The 23960-nt window shown below is 41.4% G+C and overlaps 1 protein-coding gene across 1 annotated transcript; it reads right to left on the bottom strand.

Moving 5' to 3' along the window:
- Nucleotides 1-61: 61 nt before the first annotated feature.
- On the bottom strand, nucleotides 62-23191 carry LOC142430491 (uncharacterized). Its single transcript, XM_075535576.1, has 4 exons — nucleotides 23081-23191; nucleotides 2896-3649; nucleotides 1853-2811; nucleotides 62-109 (listed from the first exon to the last, which is right to left on the bottom strand). The coding sequence occupies exons 1-4, from the start codon at nucleotides 23189-23191 to the stop codon at nucleotides 62-64; spliced, it is 1872 nt and encodes a 623-aa protein (XP_075391691.1).
- Nucleotides 23192-23960: the final 769 nt, after the last annotated feature.

Below are 23960 nucleotides of genomic sequence, written 5' to 3'. Positions count from 1 at the left end.
TTTATTTCATAATTTTAATTTAAATGAAAATCTATAACTTTTTATATAGCTTTCACTTTCTTTATCTCATGAGCTTCAAGAGACACTCGGGGATCATGTTGGGCAGAATCTCAGTCCAAAAGAGAGATCCAAGTTTTAGGTCAAGGCCTTGGCCCTCAACCCTGTATGTATTCCTAGCTTACAGCCAGGACAGCATGCCAGACTTAAGGCAAAGCCATCTTGGAAGAAAGGCTCCATTCATGTGCTGAGCTTTTCAATCACGACTAGATAAGATCTGGAAGGGGATCTTTTCCTCCATGCCATCTCTTAGTCATACAGTCAGAAAAACAAAACAATAACAAAGTATTTCGAATTTTAACCTACAACTTGAACTACATTGGTTAAAATCCTAATGTAGTTTACTGACACGCTGAGAGAAACGAAAGAGGGTATTTGCAAAGTCACTATATTGCCAGAGCTTTCCTTCTGCATGAGATCACTGGTATGTGGTGCCATATGACTTCCTGTGGAGTTTCCCATCTTGACTGAATTTAAGGCTTGTCAATTTTGTGTTTATATCAAGAAAATTTAGAAACACAGGTAAAAGTTTGTTAAACTTTGTTACATTACGGCTACATGGTAACTGTCCTACATGAAATCATTGATGAGGCATGAACTCTTCATTTTTTTATGATTTGAAACATTACAGAGTAAATTGGTTTTCAATTCAACAATTCATACATTGACTGTGTTCCCCGAGATATATCGGCCTTCTTCCCACTTCTGCCCTCCCTTAGTTTTTATATTATTCATCCTTCTTTCCTGTTCCTTCTTATTCCACAGTTTTTATCCATAAGCAACTGCTGTTCCTTTGATTTTGTACAGTTCATCTTCCAGGATGTGTATGTTATTCTTTGATGTTATTCTTCCCCTCCAAGCCTGTATATTATTCGGCTGAAAGCTGAAGCAGAGGAGTGAGTGCAGGGCCAAGAGTGAATGGCCACTAAAGGCCATAATCTGTGGATTCCAGATCTCCTTCAGACCAGTAAGCCTGATCTATTTTATCATTTTGGTTTTGTTCCACTTTCTTCTCCCACTCGATTCAGGGACCCTCTTTTGTGATCCCTTTCAGAGTAATTAGCAGTGGAAGCTGAACACCATCTAGTTCTTCTGGTTTCAGGGTTGTGGAGGCTGAGGTTTGTTGTGGTCCATTCATTCTCTGGATTAATTGTTCCCATACATCAAAGAGCAGGCAGGTGGGGAAGGCTCAAGTAGAATCAGGGTTGGCATTCTACTGCTTGGTATAGCTGTGATCCGGAAACACCAGGTTTCACTCTCTTGCCACTGAAAGCTGGAAGAGCAATGAGGTACCCATGTACCCTGTAGAAGTCTGGAAGATCCACTCCCCACAAAGGTGGGTCATGTCAGCAGTGCTTAACATGGGTCCCCATAAGTCACAATTGTCTGTTCCTATGCTTGGTCCAGGCCAAACTGTAACACCTCTTCCTCGGTTTTGAAACATTTTTTACACTAACTCCAATGAAAGTTTTTCTTGTGGGGAATTTTCTCATGTTCATCGAACTCAGATTTACACATATAAGATTTTCCACATTTATTTCATGCAAAGGGCTTTTTTCCTTTGTGAAATCTCTGATGTGCTGTAAGGCATCACATCTGGCTGAAAGCTTTACCACACTCACCACATACATAGGGATTTTCTCCTGTGAATTTCTAGATGAGTTTTGAGGTTTCCTTTATGAATGAAGTGTTTGCCACATTCACTACATATATGGGGTTCATCGCCAGTATGAGTTCGCTGATGAACACTGAGAACATCCTTCCTGAGAAAGGCTTTTCCACATTGAGCACATACATGGGATTTTTCTCCAGTATGAGTTCGCTGATGAACAGTGAGCGCATTCTTCCAGATAAAGGCTTTGCCACATTCACCACATACATGGGGTTTCTCTCCAGTATGAGTTCGCCGATGCACAGTAAGATTACTCTTGCTGATAAAAGTTTTTCCACATTCACCACATACATAGGGTTTCTCTCCAGTATGAGTTCGCCGATGCACACTAAGCTTACTCTTGCTGATAAAAGTTTTTCCACATTCACCACATACATAGGGTTTCTCACCAGTATGAGTTCGCTGATGAACAGTGAGAACAGTCTTCTGGATAAAGGCTTTTCCACATTCACCACATACATGGGGTTTCTCTCCAGTATGAGTTCGCCGATGCACAGTAAGATTACTCTTGCTGATAAAAGTTTTTCCACATTCACCACATACATAGGGTTTCTCTCCAGTATGAGTTCGCCAATGCACACTAAGCTTACTCTTGCTGATAAAAGTTTTTCCACATTCACCACATACATGGGGTTTCTCTCCAGTATGAGTTCGCCGATGCACAGTAAGATTACTCTTGCTGATAAAAATTTTTCCACATTCACCACATACATAGGGTTTCTCTCCAGTATGAGTTCGCCAATGCACACTAAGCTTACTCTTGCTGATAAAAGTTTTTCCACATTCACCACATACATAGGGTTTCTCTCCAGTATGAGTTCGCTGATGAACAGTGAGAACAGTCTTCTGGATAAAGGCTTTTCCACATTCACCACATACATGGGGTTTCTCTCCAGTATGAGTTCTCTGATGCACAGTAAGGCTACTCTTGCTGATAAAAGTTTTCCCACATTCACCACATACATGGGGTTTCTCTCCAGTATGAGTTCGTTGATGAACAGTGAAAGCATTCTTCCAGACAAAGGCTTTTCCACATTCACCACATACATGGGGTTTCTCTCCAGTATGAATTCGCTGATGAGCAGTGAGACCATCCTTCCTGAGAAAGGCTTTTCCACATTGACCACATACATGAGATTTCTCTCCAATATGAATTCGCTGATGAATAATAAGCCTTTTCTTCAGGATAAAAGTTTTCCCACATTCACCACATACATGCGGTTTCTCTCCAGTATGAGTTCGCTGATGGACAGTGAGAGCAGTCTTCCCGATAAAGGCTTTTCCACATTCACCACATACATGGGGTTTCTCTCCAGTATGAGTTCGCTGATGAACTGTGAGAGCAGTCTTCTTCATAAAGGCTCTGCCACATTCACCACATGCATGGGGTTTCTCTCCAGTATGAGTTCGCTGATGAACAGTAAGGTTACTCTTGCTGATAAATGTTATTCCACATTCAACATATACATGGGGTTTCTCTCCAGTATGAGTTCGTTGATGAACAGTGAAACCATTTTTCCAGATAAAGGCTTTTCCACATTCACCACATACATGTGGTTTCTCTCCAGTATGAATTCGCTGATGAGCAGTCAGACCATCCTTCCTGAGAAAGGCTTTTCCACATTGACCACATACATGGGATTTCTCTCCAGTATGAATTTGCTGATGAGCAGTGAGATCACTCTTCCTGGTGAAGCCTTTCCCACATTCACTGCATACAAAGGACAATCCTGCCACATGAGGTTCCTGATGTCCCTTGAGATATGATACATTGTGAAAACTTTTCCCACATTGCAAGGATGTTCCTATTTTTTGTCCTTCATGACTTCTTTGATAATGTGCATTGAGTTTGAATGCTTTCTTGAATTTTTGCCCACATTGACTGCATTCATAGGTATTATCTAATATATCAATAATCTGCTGCTCATAGAGCACAGAGTCCTCAATGGAGGTTGTCCCACATTTATCGCCTGTGTTTGTTTTCTCAATTTCATCAGACTCCTGATGCTGAATGCATTGTGACTTCATGAGCCTGGGTGGTTCACACTCAGGGAATTTCATTTCAGTACAAAATTGCTCTTGTTCAATGTGGAGAAAAGTTTTCTCATCTTCACTGAGCACACCTGACTTGTGTATTTTGTTGCTTCTGTTCTGATTTGATTCTGGAATGATTAAATCAAATTTTACAATTTTTTCATGTAAGCCAAACATCTCATAATTTTCCTTTGGAAGAAAATTGTGTTTGTGCTGGGAAACAGTACTTTCCAAAGTATTACATTTATAGCACCATTCCGTTCTGTCCATGCATCTTTCACATTGCAAGTGCTCAAGCAAATGATCGTCATCTTTCTGGATTTCTATAAAAGGAAAGAACATTGACTCTTTTCAACATCTTTACAATGGACATATTAAAAGTATGCATTGAAACAAAGTTGATCTTTAGTGATATCCCTGATATATGAATATAAATAAAAGCTATGATTAATGTTTATTGCCCACTGAAGAAATACAATTTCATAACAATCCAAATGATAAAAAGTTATTGTAGAAAAAGTTGGATATGAAAGTGATGAATTAACACCGACTTGGTATTTGCTTAAAGAGCTACTTGAAAATATTCATCAAACATAATACAAGGAAGACACGGAGATCAGTAGACTGCAGGGGTGCTAAGGCTTGATATTTCCAGTTGGTAGAGGTCAGATATATTCACTCCATCAATCTTTACTGAAAGACAACTGAGTACTACATAAAGTTGGGAATGTGAAAAATGCAGAATGTTCAACTTGGGAGAAAACAACATTCACAGGTATAAATGAAAGGTATTATGGTACAGAAACATTCTTTATGTTTATGGAGCCTGTATTCTAGCTCACAACACTCATCTTTCAGTGTTGTCCTGTGGTGGCTTGCATGTTTCTGTGATGCCAGAAGCACTGCCACCCAGTATTTCAAATACAAGCAGGATCACCCATGGTGCACAGGGATTAGTGGAATCTCCAGAAATAGGGGCTGGGAGGAATACCTGGTGATCTATCTACTTCTGGAACATGAACCCTTGAGATGTAATGTCAATGGGATAACACTGAAGAAGTACTAAATCCTCAAATTACAGTCAACGGTAATGATGTGGATGGAGGGGAGCTCTGGGGACCCTCAGTGGTTGACATGCCATGACAAAAAATGAGAAAAGAAATAGCTACAAACATCCTCTAATAATTGGAAGTTGGAATATATGAAATTGTATCAAGAAAAAATTTCAAGTTGTCCAAACAAAATGCAGTGTTTAAAAATTGATAATATATGAGTTATTCAACTAAATAGACTGGAGTTGGCTATTTTTAATCAGATAATCAAGTGGTTTATAAGGCTAAGGCTGACAAATTAAAGAAGACTGGCATCATATTCATCATCAAAAAGTACACTGCAAGATCTTCCCTGAAGTACCATTCCGTCAGTGGATGCTTTAATACTCATATGCTTGCAAGTAAGACCAGTTACTACAATTGTTATTACATTTGTGCACCAACTGTTTAAGCAAACATGAAGCATGGGATCCATCCCCACAGTCTAAAGGGCTCATAGGAGTAGCGTGTGCAATTAAGGAAGATAAAGCAGACAGCAAAACAGGGTAGAGTGGCTTCATCTCCGATGATGGAATAAGATAGCAAGGTCATTTAACAGTGAGTTCATATAGGAGCCAAGTGTGCACGCCTCCAAAAGGCACAGGCACAACAGAACGGACAAGTGGAAATGTGGGCATATGTTGAACTCTTTTAAAACACTTCTTGATAAGTATCAGGCTGTGGGAAACTTAAGACCAAGAAGGGAATGGATGCAGACCGATTCTTTATTCTCAGAATTAAAGAAGATTGCAAGGCCCGGTATCTGGTTGGAGCAAGGCATTCACATTTGTAAGTTAGGGAAGACTCCCAGTCACATTCTCCTAATGAAAAATCATACTCAGAATATCCTCTCATTATCATGCTTCCTTAATGATGCCTCATACAAGCATCATTACTATCTGCCACCAGCTTTAACTACAAGAGCAGAAATGTTGTTATTGTTCTCCCTGATCAGAGGCCAGTTTCTCCCCTTCACCTGCCCTCGCCTCAGAACTGGTCTTAAATTACTCACCCAAATTACTTCAGGGACCTACAGGGTAAAGATACTGCCTACCTTGTTATATAGGTAGGTGTCTGTAGGTGTAGGGGTATGTGTGTGTGTGTGTGTGTGTGCAGGAGGTGGCTGCATGCCCTGAGACTATATAATTGGTGAAATAATACAAAGCCTTTCTATATCTGCTCTTCAATTACACAACCATCCCTTAGAACCCATCCAGGGGGCATTTAAGAGACAAAGGGATAGTTCATTCCTTGAGTGATAGTGATAAGGGGAATCTGATTGCTTTTAAAACTAGGCATCTTTTAGCTGAGTAGCAAGAAGAAAGGCACCTGTAGTGGCTGTATACTAGCATCTTACTGGAGGGCAGTTATAGTGAAAACTCTATCTGGAGATTGTGCATTATCAGCTCTAGCTTTATCCTTGGGGCTGTGGAGGTTTTCTTCTAACATTAGTACTGGTTGTCCAAGCCCTGTGGTCAGGAATATAGAGATAAGGCTGCTTGCACTTTGATCCAGATTTTGTTTTCCACAATAAATAAATTGAGCGTGGGGGAAAGAGGGGATAAAGCGGAGCGAATATCAAAGAATTTAAGAAGAAAATGTTTTGAAACTGTGGTAGCAATTGTACAGCACTGCTGGATGTGACTAAACTGTGGAATGTTGTGATATCTTTAAGATCTCCCAATAAAATTTAAATATATATATACATATATAAATGTATATGTATATATAGAAAATGTCACATAACTTTTGTAGGCTGACATTGATCAACCATACAATCATGTACACTGATGATTGTAAAATTTGGGAACAGTATTAGTAATTGCAAAATGTGGCCTTACCGACAGAAATGACACATTAGTTTACTGATAAAATTTTGAGACCAATGATGACTTTACAGAAAATTCCTTATTAAACAACAGAAATGGAAACTGAACACATGCAGCTTTCTGAATGGAACAAACAAAAATCAAATCAACCACATCTATTGAATGAAATGATGGAGAAGCTCATTAGTCAAAACAAGGCAAGACTGATGTCTGAAGACTAATGACTGAAACAAGGTGAGTTGTAGGATGACACCAAGGACAGCATTGCACATATGGAAACAGAAAGACTACTCAAAAGACAGAAAACGAGAGAGAACAATGTTGAATAGACAGAAAATGAGAGGACAATATTGAAATATACTGTGCATTATATGAATAACAACAAAAAATATCTGTTGGAACATACAGCCAAACTGCTCTTTAAAAGCACCAAAGGTCATTTTTCAGGCATTGGACCTGTTAAGAAGAAGGGGTGGGCCTAAGGAAGGCATACTGTATAGTAAGGAATATATAGCAGACATACATTTAATAAAAAACATGAATGTGGGATATTAAAAATGCCCTTTGCACTTACAAAATTATTGGGGAAACATACGAATTTTAAAAAAAACTTACAAGTAGAAAAAAATTGGAGGTACAATGCGAAAATATATCCTAAACTGATAAGATTTTTCTTGCTAGAAAGATGATTTTAGATACCTGAAAATAACAGAAGTTATAAATGTGGTTCACCAAAAGGAGTAAATTATAGAGAACTACGTCCATTAAAGAATTCCAACAGAGAAGGCAATTTGACCATCTCTATTAGAAAACAGAAAGAACTTATTTCACCAGAATGAACAAAACTTTAAAGGGACAAGAGAACAAATGAAAAAATGGACACCAAAACCTTTAGGGAAAGCTAAGGAAGCACAAAGGAGACCCGTTTATGGTGGGAGTTCAAGATCCAAGATAGTGCTGCATACTGCAAAGGGCAATCCATTCTCACTTAGTAGGGGAGAAATGTGCTGTATTCAGAGGACAGTTACAAATTCAGAGTTCTCTGGAGAGAAGCTTGCAAGATGGATTTTCATAGTAAGGTAGAAGCATATAAAAGAGGGGAAGTTCTTCCATGTGGACTTTGTTGCTTCTGAGCTAGATGGCCGCTTGTTTATCTTCAAGCCTTTAAGACCCCAGTCACTATCTCTTTTGATAGCCGGGCACCATCAGCTTTCTTCACCACATTTACTTGTTCACCCACTTTGGCTCCAGCCGTTGTGTCGGGAGAGTGAGCATCATAGAGTTCCAATTTAATAAAAGAAGGTATTCGTGCATTGAGGGAGTGTTTGAGTAGAGGCCCAAGGTCCTTCCGCCACCTTAATACTTGACCTATAAATATAGACACATAGATCTATTTCCCCATCCTCCTATATATATTTGCATGTACATGTCTTTGTCTAGACCTCCATGAATGCCCTTTGACTCCTAGCTCTTTCCTCCATCTCCCTTGACTTTCCTCCTGCCCTACTACCATGCTTCATCGCCACCTGGGCTAGAGTATACCTCTTCTCTAAGCAACCTTACCCTTGATCATTTCCCACCAGGCCTGCCACTCCCCCTTCTCTACCATTTGGGGTCCCATGTTTTTCCCTTGTCCCTGGGTTTGTTAACACCACTTCCTTACCCCCCCCTACCCCCCCACCCCAAGTCCCCCCAAAACTGTCGGTCCCGTTGTTTTTCCTCCAGATAGTTCATCCAGCCTGTCCTATTCAGACAGACCTGTGGAGTCACTAACATGCACGAAAACTAGACAGAGGAAAACAAAGCAACAGTATACAACCAGACAACAAAACAACAAAAACAAACCACTGACAAAGAACAGAACACCAGCCTGAGTGAGCGAGTGGTCCCAAAGGGATCAGTTACCAGGCATCAAAGAACAAAAAATCATATCATTGACTGCACACCTCCATGATAGGATCGCTGAAGACATATGGGTGCATATGCAAATGTGGTGAAGAAAGCTGATGGTGCCCGGCTATCAAAAGAGATAGTGTCTGGGGTCTTAAAGGCTTGAAGGTGAACAAGCGGCCATCTAGCTCAGAAGCAAATAAGCCCACATGGAAGAAGCACACCGGCCAGTGCGATCACGAGGTGCCCAAGGGACCAGGTATAAGGCATCATGCAAAAAAAAAAAAAAGATATAAGTGTGTGTATGTATGTGTATATATGTGTATATGTATATATGTATGTATATATATGTATATATATATCATATTAAATGAAGGGGGAAGTGCAGAGTGGAGACCCAAGGCCCAAGTGTCGACCAATGGAGATCCCCTCATAGAGGGGTTTAGGAGAGGAGATGGGTTAATTAGGGTGTGAGGTAGTATCGATGAAGAACACAGCTTTCCCCTGGATCCTGGATGCTTCCTCCCCCCAACTACCATGATCCGAATTCTACCTTGCAGGGCTGGATAGGACAGAGGCTGTACACTGGTGCATACGAGGGTTGGAGGTACAGGGAATCCAGGGTGGATGATACCTTCAGGACCAAGGGCGTGAGGGACGATGCTGGGAGAGTGGAGGGTGAGTGGGTTGGAAAGGGGGAACTGATTACAAGGATCCACATGTGACCTCTTCCCTGGGAGAGGGACAGCAGAGAAGGGGGGAAGGGAGACTCCGGATAGGGCAAGATATGACAAAACAACGATGTATAAATTACCAAGGGCATATGAGGGAGGGGGGAAGGGGGAGGGAGGAGGGGAAAAAAAAGAGGACCTGATGCAAGGGGCTTAAGTGGAGAGCAAATGCCTTGAGAATGATTGGGGCAGGGAATGTATGGATGTGCTTTATACAATTGATGTATGTATATGTATGGATTGTGGTAAGAGTTGTATGAGTCCCTAATAAAATGTAAAAGAAGAAAAGAGAAAAAAATGATTAGGGCAAAGACTGTACAGACGTGCTTTATACAATTGATGTATGTATATATATGAACTGTGAAAAGAATTGTATGAGCCCCAATAAATTGTTAAAATTAAAATAAAATAAAATAAAATAAATTAAAAAAAAAGAGGGGAAGTTTTGAGAATCTTAAAGAAAGAAAATTATGGAAGCAAACATACAATAGTATAAATCAAATGACTGGAAATCTAATCTCATGAGAGCTACAGAAGTACTTCTCTCAACTTCTAGGAAAAGTGAGCTCTCACATTCGAAGAAGCACACACTTTTATGCATTTTCCGATACCTACTATGCATGTAAGGCCTTCTGCCAGTTGAATCAACTCAGCCAGCCAATTCCCCTAAAGGTATTTTAACCATACCCCTGAAAAATTGCACTATACCTTGTTTCTAATACCGACCAAAGTTCTCCTTGTTGGAGTTGAGAGAAACCTTCTCAATGTCAACTAGATAACGTGTGTGAGAAATTACAGAATCTTAGACACACCAAAATTAGCCTAAAGTTTGTAAAGCCTGAAGAATGTTGTAGTTCTAGGAAATTCATGTTCAGAGGAACAAAATAAAGGGTGTTCTCTCAAGGACAGAAGACCTTACCCATTAACTTAGGACCAGAGAATGCAATGAGAATCTACCTTCTTGAGAACACAACAGACACTGCAAAGATTTTACACATAAGATAGGAAAAGCCAGGGACAAGGTCAATGACTTGAGAATTCTCCTCACCAATGGAAACGAGGTTGCGATAGTTCTCCAACATCACATCCTGATATAGGGTCTTCTGAGCAGGGTTCAGGAGCTGCCATTCCTCCAGGGTGAACTTTACAGCTACATCATTGAATGTCAGTGATTCCTGTAGTAAGTGGAGTCTATTTAATGATGTATTTTTCATTTGAAAAATTTTAAAAAATATCTTACAGTAAAGAAAGCAAAACAGTAATGGAAACTGTACGTTCCATAATGTGTAGTAAACTGAGAACTTGGTAGTAAGTATTTGACCTTATTTCGACATTGGCAACCATGGGCATGGAAAACTAGCCCTGTTTTCAGAAAGATCTCCATTGTTCTGAGAAAGGAATGTTTTCATATATACATTATCCAGGTCAAATAATGTGCTTCCCCAACAATAGCTCTCCATTAAGGAGCAGTCTTAAAGGAGTTACCATAGTAGATGAACCATTTCTGTGGCTGGTTACTTCACTATGCCTGAAGGTTATCTGTAGATCAATCAGGTTCTGTAGCCAACCCATCATAAATGTAGCAAATGCCTGGGGAGGGCTCAGGGCAGGTTTGAAGTCACCTAGCACTAGGTCAAGATGGTGCCTCACCATCTTGCTTGTTTATTATGTTACCCGCTTATGATATTACTCATTGACTACGTATATGCTAATTGCATGATGTGCATGCCTTATGGAAAGATCTGTAACCTCCATTACATATACTCATTAGAAAATACATTCGCTTTCTCAGTCCTGACATGGGATGCGGAGCTCCTGTTCCCCACTGTCTGCTCTCTCTTCAATATTTGCCCCAATTGTAATGTCACTCCTGAGGATCACCATTTGAGTGCTGGGACCACCATGCTCCAAAATAATGCACCCACTCATAAAATTAGAATCTTGAGTACCAGTGAAATTATCTGAATGAGCTAGATATAGCTCAGATTTATATTCACATAGAGTAGATTCATATTCACACATACTTGTTTATATTAACAAACAAGTTTACAGTACATTGTGAAATGGAATGAGGAGTTCTAGCAGTATCACCATTATAAGACGCTCTGTACCTTCAGTGGCAATAGGTATCAGTAACAGTTCAGAAGGGGGACGTCAAACATACCTCAGCTCTCCCACATATTTGGTCAATACTCACACAAGTCATTCCTTCCACTCCACTCTTTGTCTGATACTAAATTGCATTCTGTTACCAAATAAAACTTTACAGAATAGATCAAAGTTGTCTATTAATGAACCAGGTACAACTTGGGATCAGGAACAAGAAGCTATAACTCAGAACCATAATCAGAATATTCACAGGCAATATCTGCCTTCCTGAATGCAGAACAACTTTCTATGTTCTTAAAGGGCACCTTAGCAAAATCTACTCTTGACAACATTAGGACAAATTCTTCTCAGCCACTTTTGCCTTAACTTTAATTGCAAGGTCCTCTTGAACCTGCTATCTTTGACCACATGCTCTCCAAGGGGCCCATCGTAGCTCTGTTGCCATTGGGTGGACATCTGGAGCCCTCCTAATCTTGCCTAGGCAGGGAAGGTGCTGGGTTGAGCCAAGAAGCCATCATATCAAGAGGGAGAGAGAGAACCGCCTGCAGGCATGGTGTGGTGAGAGAGTGAGACACATTTGGTTTTGTTAACCCCTGAGCCACAGAGTTCAGAATGAACTCATGGATTAGGGATTTTCCAGCTTCCAAAAAGTCATGAGCCATTTCCTTGAATGGCAACTACGAGCTGCCTGTGTAACCTGACTTGAGAGCTTTCTCTACTCCATGAGCCAACAGTTTTATGTCTGACCTTCCCATTTGGATCCCTCACATTCACCAACTTCATTTTGTGAGGCACTGGACTGTTGTCTGACCTGATGATGTGGTTCACCAGTGTTTGCAAACACAGTAATGAGGAGAACCCTCCAGACTGATACCAGACCTCTATATAGATTTGGTACTCACCAGCTTCTACATCTTGAAGAGGAATTTATTTACTTGATGGCTATTTAGTTTGTGAGATGCTGCAGAGCAAATCATGGACCATCTTGAACCTCTACCTCATAGGGACTGGTCTCCTACTGCTCCTGCACAATGCACTGTAATATTCATGGGTCATGAGCTGCACCAATGGAGATTATGACCATGTCAGAAAGGACACAGTGACAGAGCCAATGGGACAGGTCCAGAAAGGGCTTTTCAGCCAAGATAGTGGGACAGGCAGGCACTATGAAGAAGAGGATATCCCAAAGGAGTTGAGACGAGCCTATAAAGATAGAATTAAGAAATGAGCCTATGTTTAGAAGGAAAAATGTCTGAAAGGGGACAGGGAAAACAGGCCTTCCCTGAAGAGGAGCAAATGTGCCTACATGGTCCTATAATATGAATGCCAATGTGTAGCCTATTGATTCTGATACCAAATTACACTGTTACGAAAAAAACTTGTACCTGTGACTCTGGACTATAATTAGTCCATGGCCACTGCATAAAATTAATGAGCTGAGTAGGAGCAGGCTGTGGCAAAGATACTGGTGTCATAACTGTAAAACTGGAGGGTACAGGTATGTTTAAGCACTGCCTCATACAGGTATGCTTAAGCTCTGCCTCATTGATGGTTAATGCTCTCTTGCATCCATAGTTAGAGGAGGTGAGACGCTGTCAATTATTTTTAAACCACTATTGCTACAAGGCCCATTTTAGATGCATTAAGGAGGATGCTGCTGTTTGAGAGACTATGTAACACATCACCTTCAGAAAGAAGCATTAAAGAAACTTAATCAGACAAAAATCAGATGGAATAGTGAACTCTCCTAAAGAAGTGATTTTATTTCTCCCTAAAAACTATGCATAGCATATAATTTCAATGATTCTCAGGAGCTGGCCATAGAATAATTAATTATGAGTTGGAAGATGTCATCCAAAGCATCCTCAGTTATGTATTATGTTGAATGTCAATAGTAAAGTGTTAATCCTATGATCAACATATCCTAATCTTCTCCAGCAAAATGTTGAAGTCAGAGTCAAAGTTTATCTCTAACTTCTACTATTTCAAATCTCCACTTTGACAATGAACTGAATCAGTATTATACAGGTTTCTTCAATTCCAATAAGAAAAACAGAAAAGAATAAAACACAACAGAATCACCTGAGCCTTGGTCATTTTCTTTGGTCCTTAGGACACTGCTGGCAACTGGGATGTTCTTTTTGTCTTATCTGGATCACTTCTAATGATGCTCACAAATTTCAATCTCTAATGAGGACATTCCAAAAGTAATAAAACCAGGCACTTATTCCACCTTCCACTAAGCTGCTGGTGATGCACCATCTGCAGGCTGATGGGAGAATACAGTGTAACACATAACCTGTAGGTCCAGATGCTGTTACTGTTCTTTCCACCTTCTTAACACAAAAAGTTCTCAATACTGTTAACGGTGCCCTTATTGAATGATGGGAAGCATGCTTCTATCATGAGCAACAAAATAGAAAACTCATAATTTTTCAGACATGTGAATAAAATATGACTTTACAACAAATAAAGATTGGGTAATCAAATAAAATCGTCAAAAAAAAGAAACAAAAATGTTGTATCCCTACCTCACAGCATACAAAAATATCCATTTCTAACTGTGTGACTCTCAAGGAGAATGACAAGTCAATGAAACTTTATGTTAATTAAAGGTTTAATTAACTTTATGTTAATTAAAGCATTTGGAAATGTGTTAAATGGGCTATATAAAGAGCCATTATAAACTAAAGATTGACCAGAGGGACTCTGCAGAATTCAGCCTAGGAGAGTTGCTTAGAGGGAAATTCAACACTGCTGGAGCACAGGAGGAGCATCATAAGAAGTAGGCACAGACTCACAGGGTTTTGAGGGGCTGGGGGCTTTTGACTTACCTCTGTCTAGGCCGGTTGGGGCTTCACTTGGACCCTCCCACTGTCTCTGCTGGAGCCTGGGAGCATTTGGATCCTGTAGGGCGGATTGGTCTCAACACAGCCACAGTTTGCCACCACCCACCTTGGGGCAGGGACTGAACTATTGTGGCTCCTCTCTGTCCGCACCTCGGACTCGGAGGTCTGCCCAGGGGTCTTTTCTCAACACAGCCATGGATTGCTGCTGCCTACTCTGAGCAGGGACTAAACCTATGTAGCTCCACTGGCTGGGACTGCAACTCAGATACATGGTTGCTTTGTTTCCATCTCTTCATTATATCTCCCCTCCCCACCCCCCACAGGCCCAGAGGGCTTGCCTTTTAACTGTTTTTTTTCTCCTCTTTGTTGCTTTCTTGATCTCTCACACACTACTGCTAACCTCCAGAGGACTCACCTTACCCTAGGGCATTTACGCCTGCAAAACCCAAGCTATGTGAGTTCCACCCTGAGTAGCTAGCACAGGGTGGGGGAAGGCCCTGCACACCGCCACCAGGGGATACTCTGCTCTACTTAATTGGGATTTCCTGCCTGTGTGTCTGGGGTCCTACGGTAGCTCGGCCAACAATCCTCAATGCGCCAAGCTGCTGCAGTAAACTTCTGCCCAACCTTCACAACACCAAAGCAGGCAATCCACGAGCAGTCTGGATCACTCCCCTGATAGGGAAGGCACAGGAGGATAAAGTGGTAGGCTAATTCCATAGGGAAATAAGCTACAGGGGGTTTGAAGAAGCACTCCTACAAGTCTCCCACAGAGAGCCAGTGCCCTCCGTCTCCCTGGAAAATGGTACCTGGCCCCTCTAAAACAACACAACGCAGACAGCCATCCTCCCCAACGACCTCAACAAAAAAATGGGAGAAACAAATGGCAATGGCAGAAGATATCCTAAACATAATGACATGCAGAGAAGAAGCAGACATGGAGCTACCACAGAAAGAAATTTTCAGAATGCTACTTGGAGTCATACAGGATATGAGGGAAACAATACAGAAAATGGGTAAAATGATAGAAGAGTTAAAAGCCATAAACCAAAGGGAAATACAGGAGCTTAGGGAGTAGATAACAAAAACCAATAGCAGCCTGACGGACATTGAGAAGCGACTGGTGGTATCAGAGATCCCCATCAGTGACTTGGAGGACAGCCAAGCAGACTTTAACAAACACGAACAAAAATCTAATAAGATCGTCAGAGAAGCTGAAGAAAACTTAAGAGCTATGTCTAGATGGTATGATGCGGAGCAATATTAGAATTATTGGCTTACCAGAGGAAGACACAACAAAGAAGTCTTCTGAAACAATAGTGAGAGAATTCTTGGAGGAAAGCTTCCCCAGCATAATGAGTGAAAACCAGGCAACCATTCTGGAGGCTGAAAGAACACCAGCTAGACTAAATCCCAAAAAGAAGTCACCAAGGCACATAATAGGTAAATTATCCAACATTGAGGAAAAGTAGAAAATCATGAGAGCAGCTAGGGAAAAAGAAGCAATCACATATAAAGGTTCCCAACTAAAAATATGCTCAGACCTATCAGCAGAAAATATGAAGAAAAGGAGAGAGTGGAAAGATATTCCAAAAGTTGAAGGAAAACAATGCAAACCCAAGAATATTCTACCCAGCCAAATTATCGATCAAGAGAGATGGACAAGTAAGAGTCTTCCCAGACAAGGAAAAACTCAAAGAATGTGTTAGAAGAAACCCAGCCCTACAAAAGATCATTGCCGACCCAGTATGGGCAGAAGAGCAACACTCACCAAGCATACATAAGAGACCACCACACAGAACAACCTCACCCAGAGGGCAAAAAAGACCTCAAGATAGCATTGACTTAAAGATAGAGACTTCAAAGGCTGCTGAGCTAAGCTTAAAAAAAACAACAACAGACAAAAGGGACAAAGGGAAAAGCTACAGTATACAAACATTCCTGGGGTGAGGACAAGGTAATACGGCAGGGACCAGACCAAATACAGGGATACACATGGTAGACAACTAAAAAGGGGGTGGTGAAAGGAAAAAATAATAAAAAAGAAAAGGGTAGTCGGGGCACTGGGCACTAACCCACCCAAGGGGAGGGTATTGTTTGTGTCTCCATCGGGAAAGAGGGACCAGACTTTAACCCGGTGCTCTAAGTTGTGAATGCAACATGTCAGCATGGAGTAGGGAACCAGTGGAGAGGTCTGTGGGGTCGGTCCCAACACCAACTAATAATTGGACACCTGACCCGCCCCTCAGAAGCATTTATTTCAAATGACGGCACTGAATCTACAGCTACAGAAGAGGGATATATCTGATTGGAACACATGGGAGCAAATGAAGGGGAAGGAAGAGAGAGTGGAGCACATCATGGCCCACCAGGCCAGGAGGTTGGTGTTCCCAATTAGAGCAGCCAGTCAACAGAGATGTTCACATGGCTGGCCCCACTATGAGACATGACGTCCCTCACCGACCCATAGCCCTACAGGGGACAACATCGGAGACAAAGTGTGGGAATTGCACCTGATCAGATCCCGCCACATCGAGGCAAAACATTAAGGGGCTGCAACACAACAGCAAGGGGATGGAGCAACAAGGTCCCCAGGGAATGCTGAAAGTGCAATTTGGGGCCAGGATGTGGTGCCCCTACAGACTGCACTGCAAAACACTCCTAAAGGCCAAACAATCCTTGAACTAACTAGAAGCTTTTCTTTCTTGTTATGTTTTTGTGATAGGTTTGTTGTTGTTTTGTTGTATACTGTTGCTTGGTTGTGCTTTGTCTTGTTTTGTGCATGTTATTATTTCCGCAGGTCTGTCTAAATAAGATATGCTGGATGAACAATTGGAGGACAAAACAATGGGACCGACAGTTCCGTAGGAACATGGCAGAGGAGGAGGTGGGGGGAAAGGTAGTGGTGTTAATAAACCCAGGGACAAGGGAACAACAAGCGATCCAATTCGGTGTTCAGGAGGCCCTAGTAGGCCATGATCAAGGGTAATGTAACTAAGAGGAATTGCTGAAACCCTGGTGGGGACTGAGCATAATAGTGAGACAGGAGGGAAGTCAAAGGAAATAGAGGAAAGAGCTGGGAAACAAAAGGAATTTATAGAGGTCTGGATAAAGGCATGTGCATATGCAAATATATTTATACATTAGGATCGGAAAATAGATCTATATGCATAAATTTATAGTGTTAGTATTAAGGTAGCAGAAGTACATTGAGCCTCCACTCAAGTAATTCCTCAATGCAAGAATACTTTCTTCTATTAAATTGGCATTCTATGATGCTCACATTCCGGACACAACCATTGAAGACAAAGAGGGTGAACAATTAAATGTGGTGAAGAAAGCTGATGGTGCCCATCTATGAAGAAATATAGTATCTGGGGTCTTAAAGGCTTGAAGGTAAACAAGCAGCTATCGTGAACTTTTGCATCCCAATACAGATAATGTTGTTAATGTAGTATTATTTGCTATTACCTAATGCAGTTAGATCACGGTTCTCAATTTATGGTTAGAGACCCCTTTGGGGGTAGAATGACCCTTTCACAGGGGTTGCCTGATCCATAATAGTAGCAAAATTACTGTTACAAAGTAGCAACGAAAGTAATTTTATGATTGTAGGGTCACCACAACATGAGGAAATTTATTAAAGGCTCGCGGCATTAGGAAAGTTGATTATCACTGAGTTAGACAGTTGGCCTATCAAAGTATACAGTCTTTCTAGCAATGTCCCCTTAACTTCTTCCAAATTACTTGTGTGGGTTAGTCGCCTGCCAATGTGAACGAGGAAAGAAGCCCATCATAGTGGTGACTGCTGGACTGTAACAGCAATGTCAGCAGTTTAAAACCACCAATTTCTCCTTGAAAGCAGGATGGAGCTTCCTTCTCCCACGAGTGACATGGCTTTTTACTCCACTACAGAGTTACAGTCTTGGAAACCCACGGGGGCTATTCTACCCTGTCATACAGGCTCGCTATGGGTCAGTGTTAACTTGTTGGCAGTGAGTTTGGTTTTTTGTTTTTTGTTTGTTTGTTTAAGAGGATTGGACAGCTTGCCCAACAATAAATTTGTAACTTTGTGCCTTTTGGTTATGAAAATTAACTGTCTGAAACCAAACCTGAGGATTAGTCAAATTGGAAATCGTGTTAGGACTAATTGAGTCATTTCAGAGAGAGAAATTGGGATCTCACTTCCATCAAAAAAGAAGAGGCAGGAGTAGGGGGCTTTGGATCCTAGATTCTTGCATTTAAACGCTTCAAACCCAAAGACAGAGCTGTGACACAAGAGAGAAAGTCATGCGAGAAGCAGCAACACAGACATGGTGGCAGCAGAACCAAGAGATGAGACAGAGCAGTGCAATTCCCAGGCCACAGGACAAGAGTTGAGTGCCTTTGGGCAGAAGGCTAGTACGAAAAGTGAGGTACATATGATTACTTATCTGGGGAATTAGATTTGCTACCCTACAGAGAGCTGAGTGTGTTTGGTGTGAGGCTAAGGTGCAGAGTGAGCATTTATCCACAGAACTAAGAGACCTTCGTAACATTTGCACATTTAGGACAGAAGCCAGTGGGTTGCAGAACCTGACCTCACCTGCAGGGATGGCTGTCAAGATGCTGTCCCAAAGAACTGTACCTTGAGTCATTCTGATCCTAAATTGTGTGTTAGAGTAGAAAAGTAACCCCTTTGTCAAATATAAATTAAGGAGGAGATTTATTAAACTTTAAGAGACAATAAAAGACTCACACTTCGTATGGATAAGGGAGGCCAGTAGCAGGAGGTAAAAATGCAATTGAGGATTCAGTCGGGACCCTGGATAACAGGGCACAGAACACAGATCACGACTGGTGGCAGATCAATACATCACAGATACAGGTGGTACTGTATCAGCAGGAATGGGATAATTTGGACCTGCACATTATTAGAAAGAAAAAATTACAAGACTGGCCCAGGGCCTTCAAACTGAGGCAGTCAAGGCTAGACTCATGACAATGGCCCCTGTGCTGTCCTCAGTAAGGTGAGCTCCATCAAGGATACATCTAGGCAGGCCCTTGGAAGGGGCTGCATGGAGAGGAGTGGAGGCAATCTATTTTCTAAGGCATTCTCCCCAAGGGGAAGATGATCTACATTCTGGGTTAATGATCAGAAAGAAATTAATGGAGGCTTAATCAAAGTGGGGATGCAACAAGTGGACAGTTGTCACTGTCATCAGCAACGCAAACCTAAAACCCAGCTCAGTGCCACCAAATGGATTCTGATTATAGCGACCTTTAAAAGAAGGTGGAACAGCCCTTTGTGCATTTCCAAGACTGTAACTCTTAATAAGATTAGAAACCCTGTCTTTCTCTCCAGGGGTGACTTGTAATTCTGAACCACTGACCTTGCAGTTAGCTGTCCAATCTGTATCCACTATGCCACCAGCCTTTTGAAAATCAGAGTGCTCACAATTTAAGTTCTAATACAATTATTAAACGGTTATGTAACTAGTGCATTCTATCCATCAGCGCCATGCACAAAGAACTTGGACCCTGAGCATTGGGGCAGCCTGCGCCCTTGTACGCTGGCTTTTTCCTGGGTTCAGACCCCAGGAATCCCGGATCCCTTCTGCTTCCCCTCAATTTCCTCCACCTAGCAACGCCCCTAGGAACTCCAGAGTTGCTCAACCTGTTTGGTGTCAGGTGAATGGTTTTGGTTAACAACCCAGTCAGATGTTGAAATCCTTCCTTGTGATGCTTCAATGTGCAAGACAGTAGTAACAGATTTCTAGCTCCCTAGACTGGACCATATTTCTCTGTGGCAAATCTTTGTTCTGAAACAGAAGAGGAGGCAATGTTAAGAAAGGCATGTCAGGTTGTTAGCCTGCACTTTTTGTGCTAAATAGTGACCACCCTCAACCTGAGGATCAAAGTCCTGCTCCAATCTGAGGTGTTTGCATTAAACAAGAGCCCACTCTATCTTTACAGGGCAATTTTACTAATTTCTCAAATATAATTATCAACTTTGGATCCACATCCTATATATACAATATTTATTTTTAGAATAAAGTGGAAGTATTTAAGGCCTCAAAATTCTCAAGCTCCATTGAAGGTAAATATCTTTTTTTCACCAGCAATCTAACTGAAGAACAGAATATTTTATGAAGAATGTTCTTTACCAGCCTCTACTGCACCTCAGACCATAACCCTTGACATATTTGGCTAAAGTGATCAAGCAGAATCATGCTCATATATGCCCTCCAGTCAAGTGTAATCCCAGTTTAACCTGCTCCAATCCCCTTATACCCTGGGTACTCTTTACAATATATCTATTGTGTGTGAAGAAATCCCTATGATTGGGTAGCCCATTTATGCACAATAGTGAGGTAAGTAGAGAAACTTGTTTTAGAGGTGGACAACAAGAGACAGAGGGACACAAATAGGACATCCTAGAGGTACCTTGACCAAGACAGAGATATTCTAAATAAGAAAACAAGTCAGGGGAACCTTATTTACTACTCTCTTAAGCTCTTGTGTTTACGGATGTCTAATTTTAAAGCCTTTGGGATAGACTGCAGCCCACAGTCAAGGAATGTCAAGGGGTAGTTAGATAGGTGATGCCAAGAGCAAAGGTGAGGGCAGAAGCTTAAAAGAACAAGATGGCTCCATGAAAGGGATGACTGAGCAACCATTGTCTCATCTTGGCCTAGATTCTGGATTCCAAGCTTTCTTGGTAATGTTCAACGATGCCAACAACACACACTGTAGGAAAGAGCTTTTAGGCTTGGGTTCTAAGATGGCCCATCCATAGTCTCAGGTGTGAGTGATTATTTGTCAAGATTAGTGTAAATCATTTATCACTCTACACTGAGTAGTCAGCTGCAAGACCAGAGAATCTAGTCAGATCAAGTGATCTGAGAGTTGAGTGGGTCTCAGGATGCTCAAAAGGTCTATAAACAACTGAATCAAAATTAAATTCCAAAGGGTAACTGTAAGACAGATTAAGGTTGAAGACTCTAGCAACTAGACACCAGAGTATTCACATAGTATGAATAAACACTTTTATGTTTCTTGTCCAAGTTCAAGTTATTGGGTGAAACATAACAATGGTTATAAGAGTACACTTACTCACATTTTCTGAGACCAGTAATAACCTGTTAACAAGGTGAGATAATGATACTTCAAGAAAACTTCAGAGCAATATTGATAATGAATTTTCAAGAACATGAAAAAGTTCACCAAAAATATTGGTAATTGAGTCAGGCAACACATTAAAATAATTACATATGATGATTAATTGAAATCTGTCCTACAGTTGACTTACCATAAGAAAATAAGCACTGCAATATACCAATTAATGTAAAAAAAGAATTAATAATCTAAATAGAAGCATAAAACATACTGAGTTAGTTAGTTGTACCAACCTGGCCGATAAACACATGTGGGATTAATTGAAGGGCAGAGGGATAAGTGGCTTGGTGAGCCTCACCTTACTAGTTCTCGGGGTTTCTTGCTTTCTGATGGTGGGACCAGGGTGCAGGTGCATTAGCCAGTTCCCTGCTTCAGCTCGCAAGCCTCACTTCCTGCAAGTTGTCCCTGAGGAGGAGCCAAATGGATTACCCCAAAGCAGCCCTGGGTGCTGGAGCACCCGTGTGGAGACCCCTGCTAGCACTGAGATGTTTACACATGCACTGATTCAGCTTTCCTCCTGCACTTGGCATCGCTGTGTCTGTTTTGTGACATGGTGGAGGAATTTGTGGATTGGTATTGGACACATGGGTTAATACTGGACTTGTGGACTTGGACAGCACTAGGTTTGGATGTTTTCTTGATGGGCACTTACCTTTATATAAAACACTCTTTTATTCATGAGTTTCTGTGGATTTGTTATATAGAGGGTTTTAGGGGATTGGAGTGGACACGAAGCCACCTAAAAAAAAAAAAAACATAGAAGAGGCTACACTTGGATACTAATATTTCACGGCATCGTCAACTAGCTATAAGTCACATGAACTGCCACGGTCACTCTCCAATTCTGCTACAACCATGTTAAGAAATGTCGATCCAAGAAGCCTTTCAAAATCCCATCTACAGCAATGTATCAGGTGACATGTTTAAAGCCTTCCCATTCCTTTATGCTGAACCAAAACAAGATGTAGGGCTGTCAAGTAAATTCTACCTCATTTTGACCTTCTGACAGGGAATGAAACTGCTCATAGTGTTTCCAAGTCTGTAAATCTTCACAGGCCCATGCAGCCTCCTTGGCCTCCCTTGATGTGCCTGGTATGCTGGAGCCACAGAGGGTCTGGCCAGCGGCCCATCGATTAAACCAATGAACCACTAGGGCCTCTTTCACACAATATGTTCATGATCAAACACTGCATTTATTCAGCAACTATGAATCTCAAATCCTGGTGTGTAAGTCCTTGTATCCGAACACAGTTTAACAGTCAAATGTATTTAGGAAGCAATTTCTTGCCTGGTCTTGGTACGATGAACTCCATTTTGAATCCAACACCTCTATCTTAGCTCTCAAACTCACCCTTTGCTGCCCTTCCCCTCCCTCAGTGAACACCATTTCCAGAATAACGACTGCGGTCAGCATGGAACGTACCCAGAACACAAGGTGCCCCAGGCAGCTCGCCAGCTGCACCTGCTAACAATAGGAATCCCCCACCCCTCTGCTTTCTCTCTGGCTTATAAAAATTTTGCCTCGGCACCTGTAGGGTGCGGCTTCAATAGCTCAATACCCTGAGTTGCTGAACCCACCCGCAAGCTTCTCCATAAAGCTTGCTTCTAAAACTTTGCCAATTGGATCTTTGGTTCTGTTTTGCGCCCCAATAAACCTTACATTTCCAAAGAGATTTGGACACATTGGTTCATTTAGTCCTTTTGTTTCTTTTAAGTAGATGCTGCTTCCAATGGGATACAGCTGAGGAAAGTCATGAACCACTAAGTCCATGTTCAGTATTGCTCAAATGGTAAGTTGTTGAATCGAGTCAGCATGCAGGTCCATGTGTCTACCTACAACTAAGTGCCTGGCAACTACATTTCTGTTCATATGCTGATAGTTTGTATTCTGTCAGTCATCAGTTACAGAGATGATCTAGACATCTTCTGAATAGCAAGAAGAGGAGACAAAGAAAACAATCTATTCAATTCAGGTAACTGGAACTCTTTGTCCTGGAAAAACCAGGACTCTCAGACAATACTGCTTACCTCAGACTCTTGCATTTATTAGACTGATTGAAGTAATATAACACCCAGGAAAAGCATGAGGAAATCAAAAGAAAACAAGATCAATCTGTTCTGAGAGGCCACACCATTCCTAACCCAACAGAGTTCTACCCTGGACACATGAGGCGGCTATGAGCTGAAAATAACTCCAAAGCAACTTACAAAACAAAAGCACAAGGTCAAATGGTAACAGCTTGTATGAGAAATGCAACAAAGGTGGGGCCTAAGCACATGCATATGTACATTTTGGGAGCTAGTGTAAGAAAAATAAAATGATCACTTTAGGAAACACTAGCCAGTGAACCCTGGCATGATAAGGAAATTCTAACAAGGGAAGGTTCTGTGATGAGTTTGCAAATGCTCAGTTCAATTTCCATTTCTCAAACATACAAGCAAAGGAGTCAAGGAGAACCCAGGTCTTCATGGGCAGGAGAGGGACGCTCCATGGTCAGTCACTAAATGAAAAGCTCATTAGCAGTAAGCATTCATGGAAA

This window comes from Tenrec ecaudatus, chromosome 17, assembly GCF_050624435.1.
Source record: "Tenrec ecaudatus isolate mTenEca1 chromosome 17, mTenEca1.hap1, whole genome shotgun sequence".
Classification (NCBI taxonomy): Eukaryota; Metazoa; Chordata; class Mammalia; order Afrosoricida; family Tenrecidae; genus Tenrec; species Tenrec ecaudatus.
The sequence above is the reverse complement of the archived record's forward strand: the minus strand, read 5'-3'. Positions and strand labels throughout refer to the sequence as shown.

Bases quoted from the DNA above. Each gene is read 5' to 3' on its own strand.
- LOC142430491 (XM_075535576.1), bottom strand. From the start codon at position 23,191: ATGGACTTAGTGGTTCATGACTTTCCTCAGCTGTATCCCATTGGAAGC. The intron at 2,812-2,895 runs TTCATCAGCGAA...ATGGTCTCACTG, and splicing joins CCTGAAGAAAAGGCTTATTA to CTCATCAGCGAATTCATACT. The intron at 110-1,852 runs GTATGTGCTCAA...TTTTGGACTGAG, and splicing joins ATACTGGAGAAAAATCCCAT to ATTCTGCCCAACATGATCCC.